At 42.2% G+C, this 14,046-nt stretch overlaps 1 protein-coding gene across 1 annotated transcript in view; it reads right to left on the bottom strand.

The window, feature by feature from the left end:
• PRKCA (protein kinase C, alpha) overlaps window positions 1–14,046 on the bottom strand; it is a 283,500-nt gene that overhangs the window by 268,663 nt on the left and 791 nt on the right. Inside the window, exon 2 of the mRNA XM_014532469.1 lies at window positions 11,635–11,666. Within this exon, the coding sequence (XP_014387955.1) occupies window positions 11,635–11,666 (32 nt within the window). The remainder of the gene's footprint in view (window positions 1–11,634; window positions 11,667–14,046) is intronic.

Raw genomic sequence — 14,046 nt, forward strand, 5'->3', positions numbered from 1 at the left:
TGCAAAATTTAGCATAAACCAATTTAACCAGGTCAACTGTTCCCAATCAGATACTTCCTTTGATGGAAAACACTCCATTGGTGTTCTTTCCACACTGACATACACGTAACCAACAAGTATGTGAAGTTATAAAGGCATCTCAAAAACTATCTGACCCAGCCCTAGCTGGTTTGGCTCAGTGGATAGAGCATCGGTCTGCGGACTGAAAGGTCCCAGGTTCAATTCCAGTCAAGGGCACATGCCTGGGTTGCAGGCTCGATCCCCAATAGGGGGCGTGCAGGAGGCAGCCTATCAATGATTCTCTCTCATCATTGATGTTTCTATTTCTCTCTCCCTTCTCCTTTCCTTTCTGAAATCAATAAAGATACATTTTTTTAAAAAAAACAAAAAACTATCTGACCCAGACAGAACCTAAGACCAATCCGTCAAACCTCAAGACCCAGCTGCCAATTTGGAATATGGTGCCCAGCTCCTGGAGTGTGCCATCAGCAAAATGCCCCGGGAAGCTCTACTGGGCCTAGCCCAGGTCCCCTCCCAGATAGGTAATAAGAGAAAGAAGGGATGGAGGATGAAGTTGTAGATTGCAAGATTCAAGGACACTTCCAATTATTTTTAAATGTACAAGATTATCGTGTCTACGCACAGCCACTTGGATGATGAAACTAAAAGAAATTGCACAGAACTGATGAGTCTAAAAGTCTCAACAATGACTTTGGAGGAACAGACAGGGCTGACGGAAGACTTGACCCAGTTCTACTACTCGACCGGAGTAAGTGGTCACAGGGATGTTAGCTTTAGAATAATTCATTAAACTATGCATTTTTTGTGTGGTTTTAGGCATCCATTTTATTTTACAAGGAAAGCATGACCCAATTTCACTCCCTAAGGATGCTCTAAAGTTGAACTCTCCAATGTGGTAGCCACTTGCCACATGTGGCCACTAAACTGTAAACTTTATTAAAAAAAACACACAAAAATTCAGTTTCACATTTCAAGTGCTTAATAGCCAGATATTGCTAGTGGCTGCCATATTAGATAGTGCAGATTAGAGAACATTCCCATCATCGCACAAAATGCTATGGAACGCCAATAGCCTAGAATAAGCATGTCAAAATCAAAGGCTAACATGGGCCAAATACACAAGGTGTAAGTGTATGTGGGCCGCAAAAAAACAAAAGCTTCAATTTTCATAGAAACAGGTTTATTTCTATAGAGACATGTTAATATAAAGGGCTGAAATAAATGAGTCATTGTTAACATAAAATAATAGAACATTTTAATAAATATTAATATTTTTAACTTGAACATTAACTTACCAGACACTGAATAACTGCACAAATTAATAAGCGTAAGGCAAATAAACCTATTTTTCTTGTTCTCCAAAAGTGAAATATTTCCTGTTGTGCACACCAAACAAGTCAGTCTAAGACTAATGACATGGCAATCGGCTGCTAAAATATTCGCGGCTAGTATTAGTGGAGAGAAATGGTGCACCTGCACATAAGATGCGTAAGGGAAATGAATGCAACACGATCATGGTAATCAGTCATTAGCGAATGAACGTTGTAGTTTGTTATTAATAATTATGTATAACAGGATATTGTAAAAATTAAGTTACAAAATTTTTATGAAAACACTTCTTACATACCGTTATGTTGGCTGGGCTGCAAAAATTTCATTGTGGGGCCGCATGTGGCCCACAGGCCACGAGTTTGATATGCTTAGTCTAGAACAGCGGTTCTCAACCTGTGGGTCGTGACCCCTTTGGGGGTCAAACGACCCTTTCACAGGGGTCGCCTAAGACCATCGGAAAACACATATGTAATTACATATTGTTTTTGTGATTAATCACTATGCTTTAATTATGTTCAATTTGTAACAATGAAATTGGGGATCACCACAACATGAGGAACTGTATTAAAGGCCGGCATTAGGAAGGTTGAGAACCACTGGTCTAGAACATAAGCCTGCTTTCCAGGTCTCTGAAGCTCTGAATTCCTAGCTCATCTCTCCAGAAAAGACCAGGCAGGAGCCCCCTGACCTTCAGAATAGGCTTCCATTCCTATTATCCTGCTTGTAAGTAAGATCCCAACAATGAGAAGCAATATACACTCATAGTGACAGCCTCCCAGCAACCACAGTGACCACAGGCTGACCCACCCAGAATAGCATTACTCCAATGCAACAGTATTGTTTTAAAGGATTGGTCTGATTTATGATCCAGGAAAACATCTGATTGCTCAGATCATGATCCTATCAAACTTAGTATCACACATGTTTTTTTTACCCAAGTTTATGCTTTAAATTTAAAATAAGTTACGACAAACCTCAGTATTATACCTCTCATTATCATAGTGACTAAAGAATTTAATCAGCCCAGAGCCTCAATCATGAGTGATCCTATGTTCTCTAGTACTTTATCTTTTACCTTAATTATGCTTCCACAGCATTTTATTAGATTCCTCTTAGACCACAAGGCAAGTCTTAAGCATACCAACTATTCGAGCTCCCGCCCAATAATTCATCTGTATAAAATGCAATCTTGCAAGTTAATTTGTACCACATGGGCACAGACTTGGCTCACTATCAGCAGGTGCTATGGTGCAATTAAGCACCAAAAATATCCCAGCCAGTGTGGCTCAGTGGTTGAGCATCGACCCATGAACCAAGAGGTTGCCAATTCGATTCCTAGTCAGGGCACATGCCTGGGGTTTCGGGCTCAATCCCCAGTAGGTGGCTTGCAGGAGGCAGCCCATCAGTGTTTCCATCTCTTTTTCCCTCTCCCTTCCTCTCTCTCTAAAATCAATAAAAACATTTTTAAATAAATAATTTGTTTTTAAAAAGGAGGGGGGTAAATAAGGATAATTCATCCCTCAGCCCTTATCCCTAATCCTGAATTTGGACCTAAAAAGGAAAAGGAAAAAAGAAAAAAGAAACATCAGTCAGATCTCCTTTTGAACTATTTAAAATGAATGATCATTTGATTTTTAAAGGCACATGTGTGGTATAGAGAGAAAATGAAATCAAAACGGAAGAACGATGAAGTTTTCCACATTAATGAGTCACTCAGATCAAAGTAACTAATGTGAAACTAGAGTGACAAAAATCACTTTAGTGATCAAAAACACTCAGCATGTGAAAGAATGAGATTTACTCAAAAGAAGATTTCAAAGTTATTATTAGGCAAATGACTCACAACATGGCATTTTATAATCCACCTATGAAACGGTAAACATCCTTACACAACTTCTTATGACTACAACTGCATTTTTAAGAGCACCTTTTGTACGGTAAACATCCTTGCACAACTTTTTATGACTACAACTGCATTTTTAAGAGCACCTTTTGTTTAGAATATGAGAAAATAAGTATGATTTCAACTACTTTCTACATTGTAAATGGTTAAGAATCAAGGTGCAATAAATGAGTTATCTCCCATGTTCACATTTTAGGATAGTTACGCAGTGACATGCATACATTCAACAGGAAAATAATGTAAGCTCATTTACTGCCACTTCAGTTCAAGACACATCCCAACGGAAGCTACCGAACGAAAACCTTCACACGCGTGAGCCTAACTTTCTTGAATCAAGGAGAGCTTTACCAATGACAACAAACAGCACCACAAATCATACTGCATTAGAAACCCTGAGGGAAGAAGAAAAAACAAAAGCAAAGATATGACTAAAAGGAATTAGCTACTTAAGTGCATGGCTTCAGATACTAAAAAACAACTGCGATGAAACACACACTACATCGGCCGGGGCTCAAAGCCACGTGACCACAGGCTGGCTACTTCACTGGGCCGGCGTCCGCTCCTGCAGGGCGAGCACAGCCATGCCAGCTCCCCTGCAGTGGGGGCAAAGCGACAAGTCCATGTCATCACGGTAGTGCTATTATGTGAGATTTTAGTCTGCAAGTCTGAACTCCAGGTGAGAACCCAGCCTGGGCCGCTCTGCAGCACCCCTGCACCGTCCTTCACGTCCTTTCTGATTTGGGTTAGACCATTCTCCTGAGTTTGGCCCCACAGAGAAGAAGGAAGGAATAACGAACCAGAAATGCAGACATGGGAACGGGTCAGGATGCAGTTTTTCAAATAGAAAGTGCTGGTTTTAAATATGTAAATGTTTTCGTTCTTTACCATTTCCCTTATGAATGCGTACGAACATACCTAGTGTAACTCAGTGGAGCTATCCTCCCCGCTCATAACAGCCATGTTGTAAGACCCCTGGATTCCCAACAGGATGCTGTAACCAATGGTAACAGCTTGGTCATCCTAGAGACCCTGGGTTAGTGTCCAAGCAGCACAGTTTGTAAAACAAGAAGTTATTTTCCAAGCTTCAACACCATAGATCTTTCATGGAGATACAAGCTTTAATCTCCTGTAATTGCAACATTTTTTTCTGAAAAGGAAGCATGACGTACACATAAAAAGACAGAAAAGGAAATAACGTATCAGCGTAGAAGAACTAATACAGACTCCACATCCATTTCTGCAAGCTACTCTCCTGCTTGGGGCTCGGCACTAACCTCTGAGTCTGGCCTCCCTCCTGGTCTACAGGGCTCCCTGAATGTACCAGTCTCTCCATTTCTTGTGTTATTTTTTTCTTACAGCAGAACATCTTCCCACACCTCTCCAGAGGGAATTCTATGCATCTTACAGAGCCCAATTCAAAGCCACCGCCTAAGGAGCCCAGAAAACATCTTCCTCCTCCTCGCATGCTTCAACACTATTTCATTCAGACTTAGACAACAATGAGTTGTTCATCGGGGCTGTTCCGCTCCACGCTCCCTGACACCAGACTGTCCCAGGCCCCGTAGTGTCTGGCACAATAGATACCATGGAGGGCTTCGTGTCTGGCATAATCGCCCACAACAGGTAGTAAGCACGTCAGTGTGACTGAGTTGAGTGAATGTTACTTCATTCTTCCACACCTCCACAACCAAGGTGGTGCTGCAGGTTAAGTCTGACACAAGGGGAACTGTGAGGCCACGGAGAGAGAGCACTTGGGTTACCAGCATGGAGCCTGGACCCGTGCTGCCTGGGTTTGAATCCCAGCTCTGCCATTTCCTGACTGGGTGATGTTGGTCAAGTTACTAAACTTCTCTGTGTCTCAGTGCCTGTTTCCTCCTCTGCAAAATGGGGATGATAACACTGCTCACCCATTTCAGAATCGTGAGGATCAAATGTGTTAGTGAAAAGTGCTTATACCCGGCTGGTGTGGCTCAGTGGTTGAGCGTCAACCTGTGAACCAGGAGGTCACGGTTCAATTCCCTGTCAGGGCACATGCCCAGGTTGGGGGGCTCAATCCCCAGTAGGGGGCGTGCAGGAGGCAGCCAATCAGTGATTCTTTCTCATCATTGACGTTTCTACCTCTCAATCTCCCTTCCTCTCTGAAATCATTCTGTGCTTAGAACAGTGTCTAGGAATAAGCACACAGGTGATTGTTAGTGTTTCAATCGGGAAACACGAAGTACAGGAAATTATCTACATCGGCCTTAGTGCGCTGCTGTCCGTGAGCTACTATGCACATCTCTAAACACTCACAGTCTCACCCACAGGGTCACTGATGCTGGCCGGAGTTTGAGCGGCTCTGAAACAGAATTTGGCTCTCGGGATTCAGCTGGTACCTGGACTCTCCTCTTATCCCTTTCTCATACAGGTTTGTCCAAGTTGGAGCTAAACTTGTAACACCTTCCCGTCCTGTATTTCTACCCTCATGATTTATCTCCTAAGGGCCTACTGGGGTCACCCTGAATATTATCAATGGAGCTGCTATTTCCCCAAATGCCCAAACTAGAGATATTGGACAAAAAAATATAGCCAGTAAAAGTACCAGAGATGAGCTGCCCTCAAGCCAATCTTACTTTGTGAACTCCCTCTTAAATAATTCTTATCTTGTGCTGACAATTAATCAAATCATTCCCTTCCATCCCTTTTTTTTTATAGAAATCTATTTCCAGAAACCATTTTCCACTTTATATAATTTAACAGAGGGCTTTTTTTAAAAAAAAAATGTAGCCTTAGTAATCTCAATTAGATTTTACTGTTAATACTGTGCCAATACTGAGATGTTCACAGATCGGGTTCGAGTGGACCATGAGGTTTCAGTGCTTGGTAGAAAACAAGACCTCAAATAAAGGGTGTGTCATGGAAATTCTGACAGACAGTCGAGGACAGGGAAGCCTTAATTCTCTGTCACCAAGAAATGTTCCATGTTTCCCTTAACGCCATCATTCTTTCCTCTCCTAATATAAATCCAGGCTGCGTAAGCACCCAAAAAATTTCCACTTGGCTCCGAAAGATGTTTTCTGCAGCACAGTCAGAATCTGAACCCACGCCCCACCCGCCGGCCTGGTAGATTCTTCCGCACACTCATTTCTAAGGAGGGGATACCATCCCCTGCTTAATGGGATGCTTCTGGAATGGAACTATATACAATGTGAGAGCTCCGGAAGGTCCAGCTTATTGCACCGTCTAATTCACATTACTCTGTCTTTCCTTCCGGTTGGATGCAACTTTCTAAAGTGGCTGTAATGCAGGTATAACCATCCTCCTCCTCCGGCATCTCTACTGTGCCCTCGTCCATTCCTCTCACATCAAGGCCCAGAAACGTCTTGGGTACATTTCTTGTTGAAGAAAACCAGAACCAGTCGTGTTGAGCTACTGCCTCTGGAGCATGGCCACGTTTCAGCTATGAGCGATCTCGAAATAAAGCGGGACCCTTCAGTGGCTGCACCAGACATGTGGATGGGGGCTGCTTTTCATCCCTCCCCCGCCCTCCCCGTCCCCCAAGGCCAGGACATTTCCCCCTTCCTGCTGCGGCCCACAACAAGCTGGTTTTATTTGTGACAATACGATTCATTTCTGACGCTTGGGTACCTCTCTAAAGATAGAAGGAGAGCACATGAAGTGGTTTCCTCCTATGGTACTAATGCTGTAAGGTTAGCATTACATATAACTAGTTAGAGGTACAAATTAAAGTTTTCTGCTCCATGTTTTGAATAAGTAGGCTTAGCTTTGGAAAGCACTTTTTCCTCAGCCACCTAAAGATCTACCCTAGTTGACATAACTTTGGATCATAAACTAGATTTTTAAAAAATAGGCAGGCAGAAGTCACTGTAATCCTCCCGGTTATGGGCATTCTTGTCATATCTCTCCTACTGTTTACATGGAGTCCACCAAGCGCCAGGCGCTGCCTTAAACACTGGAGACAGAACTAAGCCTCGGCCCTTGCTCGCTGGCTGGCGGAGGAACCGACAAGAAGCGACACAAGGTGAGGGTCCGAGGACAGGGAGGGCAGAGGACGGGAAAGGTCCGGGCCAAGACTCCCTGGGGAAACAGGCATTTCGGGGGCAAAAAGAGGGCGGGGAAAGAACTGGAGAAAGAAAACCCTTTCTGGGAAACGGCAACGTGTTCAGAATGACTGGGAGGATGAGGAGAAGGAAGCTTCCTGAGAGGAGTCTGAAAGAGCAAGGCAGCAGGACTGTAGAGACAGAACGTCCCACCCAGGAGACCAGGAGACAGCCTGCAGCTGAGAGGGAAGCTCCGAAATGAATGCCGGTTTGAAATCTGAATCCTCAGAAGGAAAATGAATGAGCAAGCTAAGGGTGAAGGTGCCTAAAAAATTTAAATTTGAATAACAGCATCCCGGGAGGGTGAAACACTCAGAGGGCAGTAAATCACTGCATCAAAAAATTAGAAAAGGAAACCGGAATGTCAGATTCTTCCTCAAAAATGCATATTTATTAGGTTTCTACTGCCTCGTAGGAAGAATAAGCACTCATATGCTACATCAGCTTATGGGTGGGGATGTGTGACTAAAACAATAAAACACTTTCACTTAATGTACTAAGTACAATTCCGAAAGCCATGCATCAGAAATCATTTCACGACAAGTATATAGCATCAAATGGAAATACCCAACACTAGTTTTGCCCATGTGTCCCATTTCTAGCAAGTATTAATGCATCTTTGTGGGGGTGGGGAGGGAACTATTGAAAAGAAAAGCAGAGGGTTTTTTTGTGTTTCTTTTAGATTTTTTATTGAGAGAGAGAGAGAGAGAGAAAAGGAGGAGGTAAGAGAGAAACATTGATGTGAGAGTGCAACATCCATTGGCTGCTTCCGGTATGGCCTCCACTGGGAATTGAGCCCAAAACCTGATCATATGCCCTGACTAGGAATTGAATGAACAACCTTTTGATACATGAGATGATGCTCCAACCAACCTAGTCAAATGGGCCAGGGCGAAAAGCAATTTTTACTGCCCACCACCACTGCAGTTTTCCATATTTTAGGTATTATTGACAATTTCATCTTCAAATCTGAAACAATGCTTTGATCTGACCTCAGTGTAAAACTTTCAACTTACACTCACTCTTCCATGGGCCTGTCTTTTTGGCACTCTGTAGATAACCCCAAGAGTCCATCTATGGTTAGCACAGCTTCTAATCCGGGGTAACCAATGAAAAGTGCGGTGCCAAGAGGCTGACCCATGTTTTGAAGATGAAGGATGGAAAATCCTGACATCAGGTGGTCAGGTGGGTACCAGACTTATGGGGAAGGGGGTGTCAGAATCACTTTGTAAATTACATAAATGTCTAACCACTATGCAGTACACGTGAAACAAATAAAACATTGAATGTCAACTGTAATTGGAAATGAAAAAAAAATATTGGGATCAATTTTAAAAATCAATGGCCTATTTGAGTTCAGGGGTGGCCAACCCCATATATAGGAAGGACAAATGCACTGTTAAAGGGGCCAACCTCATGTTCCACCCAACTTGGACCTCAGCCCATTCCTATCTCCTGGCACTGGGTGCCCGCACTTCTTGGCTCTCAGACCCTGCATTCTGATTAGAATAACTAGACATTCTTTTCTGAAAAGCTGCCAACTCAATCCCCGTTCTGTTAAAGGTCACCCTCCCTTTCACTGGCTTGATTTTCTGAAATGCCTCAGCTTGTGTGGCCAAGGGGGACTCATTCTTTATTCCTCCTCTTCCCTCGAAAATCTCATTTCATTCTTAGAGGAGGAATATAAAACACCACCCTGCTCAGGTGAGCTGATGGAAACAGCTACCCCGAAGCAGACCTTCACAATGGAATGTCCTCAGCAAAGGCGAAGGGGAGCTGCTTTAAACCCTTAACTCCTAAAAAACGCGGAGTTTCAGGGAGAGACACAGGTAAGTACAATGTTTGGTATAATCTTAATAGGGAAAAGGCTCAAGATTCAAAAGTGCTTCCCATGCCCGGCTGGTGTGGCTCAGTGGTTGAATGTTGACCCATGCATCACCCAAGAGGTCACCGAGTTCAATTCCCAGTCAGGGCACATGCCCGGGTTGTGGGCTTGATCCCCAGTAGGGGGTGTGCAGAAGGTAGCCAATCGATGATGCTTTCTCATCATTGATGTTCTATCCTTCTCTCCCTCTCCCTTTCTCTCTCTGAAATCAATAAAACATTTTTTTAAATTTTTAGATGTATACACACACACACTTCTATGTATCTATTGTAGAAATACCTACACAAGTATCCAAGGATATTATCAACAACAATATTTGTACTGTTAAGAACTTAGAAACAATTAAAATACCCATCAAGAGAGATATGGGTGAGTAAATCTGATTATATCTGCACATGCAATCACTACACAGAGTAAGGTAGAACTGATGTATTGACATGGAAGGGTATCCACCATATACTGCTGAGTAAAAAAACTAAGTTGCAGAATGATTAAAAATTTGATCACTTTTTAAAACACTACATGACTGGTTGTCTTAAACAGAAGTTATCACTGAGGGTGGAAAGGGAGAAAAGAACACAATTTTATTTTTATAACGTGTTCACAATTTTTGTGACTATCACTATCATAATTCGGGTTAAAGGGAGTTATGCTGAGACTATGAGTCTGCTAAGTCACCAAAAGTTCAACAGATCCTCTGTGAGGGGAGGAAACTCGGGTTCCCCATTGTGGCCCAATAATGCAGCCATTCTTTGATTCTGCCAATAAAATTTGCTCTGAAGAGCAGGTCTAAAAGGGACCAACTTGACCCAGAGTTCTTTATATGAAGAAAATCATGGTTTTTAAAATAACATACCCACTTTCTACTAGTTATTATTTAGAAAACTTAGTAAATATTTTTTCTTATAGGTTTCCATAGGTCCCCACCCAAACACATTACCAACAATAACCGATGTGATCCACCTTAGCTCACGGTCACAAGTTCACATCTTTAAGCTTCCTAACTTCATGTTCCAGTGTGGGCCCAAGCACTGCCTCCGAAGCTCAGGTCCACCACTTGAGAAATGGAAAGAGTTACACCTTCATCTTTTATGAAGATACTGGTGCAACACATCTTTCTCTTTAGTCTCTGTTTTTAAAGGAATATCCCTTGATTTCCTAATGTAACTCTCAAAAGGATTTATTTGATAGGGATTTTAAGCACATTGTGAAGAAAGGTCAAGTATTAACCACACCATAAAATACCCACACCTAAAATCTTTAGAAAATGCACAGGCTGAGGCACAAGTAGACTTACAGTTACTTGTATGGAAAATACAATACTTAATAATACAAGAATAAACTGTTTCCTGTACTTACAACTGTAAACTTACTTTTGCCCTACCCTGCATATAAAAAAAAAAAAAAAAAAAAAAAAAAAAAAAAAAAAAAAAAAAAAAAAAAAAAAAAAAAAGTTCACCAATTTGCAGAAGGTTTTAAATGTAATCAACTTACTAGCACAACTTTTTGTAAAGATACAGAAAGTATGGTCTTCTCTCTCTCCTGCACTAAATATTAAACAGTGTTAGGATAATATTTTCCAGGCTAGAATGTACTTTCCACTTGCCCTAATAATAAACCTATGCCCAGATGGGAAATGTAACCAGCACTAAATAAACATAATATAGACAGTGAGCAGGAGAGCCAGAAGGTAGGCTAATAAAACCTGGGATGCCTTCACAAACTACAAAATGCTTTAAAAAACATAAACAAATAGAATGGAGAGATTAAAAAGTTATATACTTTACGTGTGTGAAATCAGAGATTTCTTTCTGTAATGGACAGTATCATATATTGTCACAGATTAAAGCTGAAGGAAAAACGTGCCAAGTGTCATACATAGCACACAGTCATGATCCAATCATCTACCCAATTTTAAATTAACCTGCAAACTTTGTTCTAGGTGACTATTACTAATCAAATAACAAACAACTTCCTAGTATAATGTGTGCCCTAAAATTAGGAGTCCAACTCAATGCATGGGTAAGAGATGAACAAAAACGGATGAAGAACAAGAAAAGCCACGGGATTACAAAGCGATTTCCATTTTTTTTTTTTTCCTGAACACCCACACAAAGACAGCAGTTTCTGACAAGAATGTTCTTGGCGAAAGATAAAATTACAGGAAGGTTTTGGTGGTGTGTGTGTGTTTTTTTTTTCAATGAGAAAAAGACAGCTCTATATGTAGACTACTGGGCAATACTGCATGATGTTTATTTAAGGCCCACATTTACAGCCCTCATATTTTGAATATATCTAAATAACTTTTTTTGGATGACAAAGAAAATACAGCCCCTGTTTGGAATGCCAATTTCATGTTGTACTTGAAAAGGAAAGAAAACATGGCAGCTTACCTTGGCACTGGAAACCTTGTTTCCCAAACCCCCTGAAAAACAGAAACAAGAACAAAATATCTTAACATATTTTGTGTTGGATGCCATATTTTAAGCCAGTTATGTGACAAAGTATTCTACAGCGTTAAAGGTATGAACATAAAACCCAATGATTTACTTGGGAAAACATGCCTACATAGCTCAAAGGACTGCGTAAATTCAACTTGGAAAAAATCTCTCTGGCCTCTCAGGGCTCAGTGGACTATTCCCATGTATCCAGATTCTCTCCAAAATTTTACACTGTTACCAACACTTACATTTCAAGACAAGCACATAATTGTACATTCAAAGCAGTTGGCCACAACATTCAAGTAACATAAAAGGACCTTATGATGAAGGAAAAAAAAAAAAAAAGTCAAAGTGCCTTAATTTGGCCCCTAAAGACCAACTGAAAAAAATTTTTTTTCTCCCTAAAGACAGCTAAAAAGTGGCTTCTTCATTTGTTATGAATTTGTTTAAAATGTTATTTGTCTAGAAATGACCAAACAGCACTACTCTTTTATTAAATGTTGGCTTAAAGGAGCCAGGTCTTACAAAGCATTCCTATTGTCTGCACTTAACATTATGATCTAATTTTTACTAAGAACCAGGAGCATTTGAAACACATATGGAGGCTATGTTGTTTTTGTAAAGAATTTACTCCCCAAGTGGAGAACCTTGACATGGGCATTAAATTACCAACAGGGTTCCAACTAGGATGAACTGAATTTTTTTTCAGAAGGTGACTGGTCCTAATCTCTTGCTTTACGTAGCTTTTTACATTTACAAATCACATCACCTATTTTTATAATTAATTTAGTCATACCCCCACTCACACACACACAAAAATACTTGAAACCCAAACACTTAGTTTAAGTTACCAGTGCTTGAAGATTTAAATAAAACTCAAATCGAGGACCCAGAGAAACACTGAAAAATGAAAACCACGGCTAGACAAGCCTGGTGATCATTATCCTGCAACCTCCACGTGGCTGCTTTACAGCTGAGTGGAGAAACATTGCTGGGGTTCCTGGGGGTGGGGGGGGCGGGAAGAACAGAGGTTGACCTTCATTTTCCACTTCACCTTAGACCTGGTGACCTGACTCCCACATCAGGTCACCAGGGGCTAATTCTCCAGGGCAGCTGGTAGTGGAAAAACATTTGCTAGCCTGGGTATGTATGTTGTAGACCCTTTCCTATCTTACCTACCTATCCTGCAGAAGTCACCAGCAGCCTGGCTGTTCCCTTTTAATGGGATTTCGCATTAAATATCCTCTTTCCCCTGATGCTCCAAGAACTTATTTTAAATGGCCTTATCTACAATTACCTACTCCTTTGAGAGCAATTGCTTCGTAGGCTGACTACACAATGGAAATCATTCACAGAGGTGGCTGTGCTTTTCGTAAAAGCGTACTTTTGAGCAGATTTCTAAAAAGAAAAGGAAAAATGAAGCACCTTAGCACCACATTTGTGGGGTTCGCCCTTTGAGATGTTTTTCCCACATGGGATGGATTCACACAGAGCCACCCATCCTGCTCTCCAGGCCACCAGCAAGATACACGCCACGCGGCCAGCTGGCGGCGGGGCGCACTCCGTGGCACTGTCACCTGGTGCGGCTCTCCGTCCACTCCTCTGGGAGGGCAGAGCTAAGGAACCCCAGCCACGGCTCTGACTTGGGGGCCTTGGGAAGCTACCCATGCACAAGCCGTAGAAAGGGCAGGGTGCCCGGCAACCTAGGGGGGAAACCAACAAAAACCTGCAGCTCCCCAAACTGCAGACCTGGAGTTCCCTTACTTCCAGCTTTCTAAACTTTTGAATTTCTTTTCTTTTTTTTTAAGGGGGCGAGGGAGGGGGAGGGAAAGGTCACCGATCTTTCGAGAATCCGCTAAAGGAAGCTGTAATTATCTCACCAATTAAGAGCACATACAATTTCACCTAGTTTTACAGGGTTCAGAGGCCCCTGAAGCCCATCCATTTACCAGTGCCTCCCAAACCCCTCACCTCCCCCACCCCGAGTTAAGAATAGCTGAGTACACTGGAAATTACCTGCACTCTGACACCTTTAGCCCTTACAGTATTTTTCTTAAATAAGGCTGCTGTCCTCATCGACAGGGTTACGGGTCTAATCTGGTGTTGACAGGGTCTATTTTAAATGACTCCCTCTGTCCTTCTGCCTTTTGCCGGCTGTTTTAGTCCCCACCCCCCTCCTCCCCCACTGCAAGCTTTCAACAGTTTGTTGCCTCGTCTGTCTTTGGGCTCGCCCAGCAAAGTCAAAACCTTTCCGTGCCCAGTAGATACCAGCTACAGTAGGCAGCGACCCAAGGCTCCAGCCGAGTCCACGCCCGCTGGGAAACATACAATAACACGCCCCCGAGTGCGCCCCGCCACGCTCGC

Source organism: Myotis brandtii, unplaced genomic scaffold (genome assembly GCF_000412655.1).
Source record: "Myotis brandtii unplaced genomic scaffold, ASM41265v1 scaffold120, whole genome shotgun sequence".
Classification (NCBI taxonomy): Eukaryota; Metazoa; Chordata; class Mammalia; order Chiroptera; family Vespertilionidae; genus Myotis; species Myotis brandtii.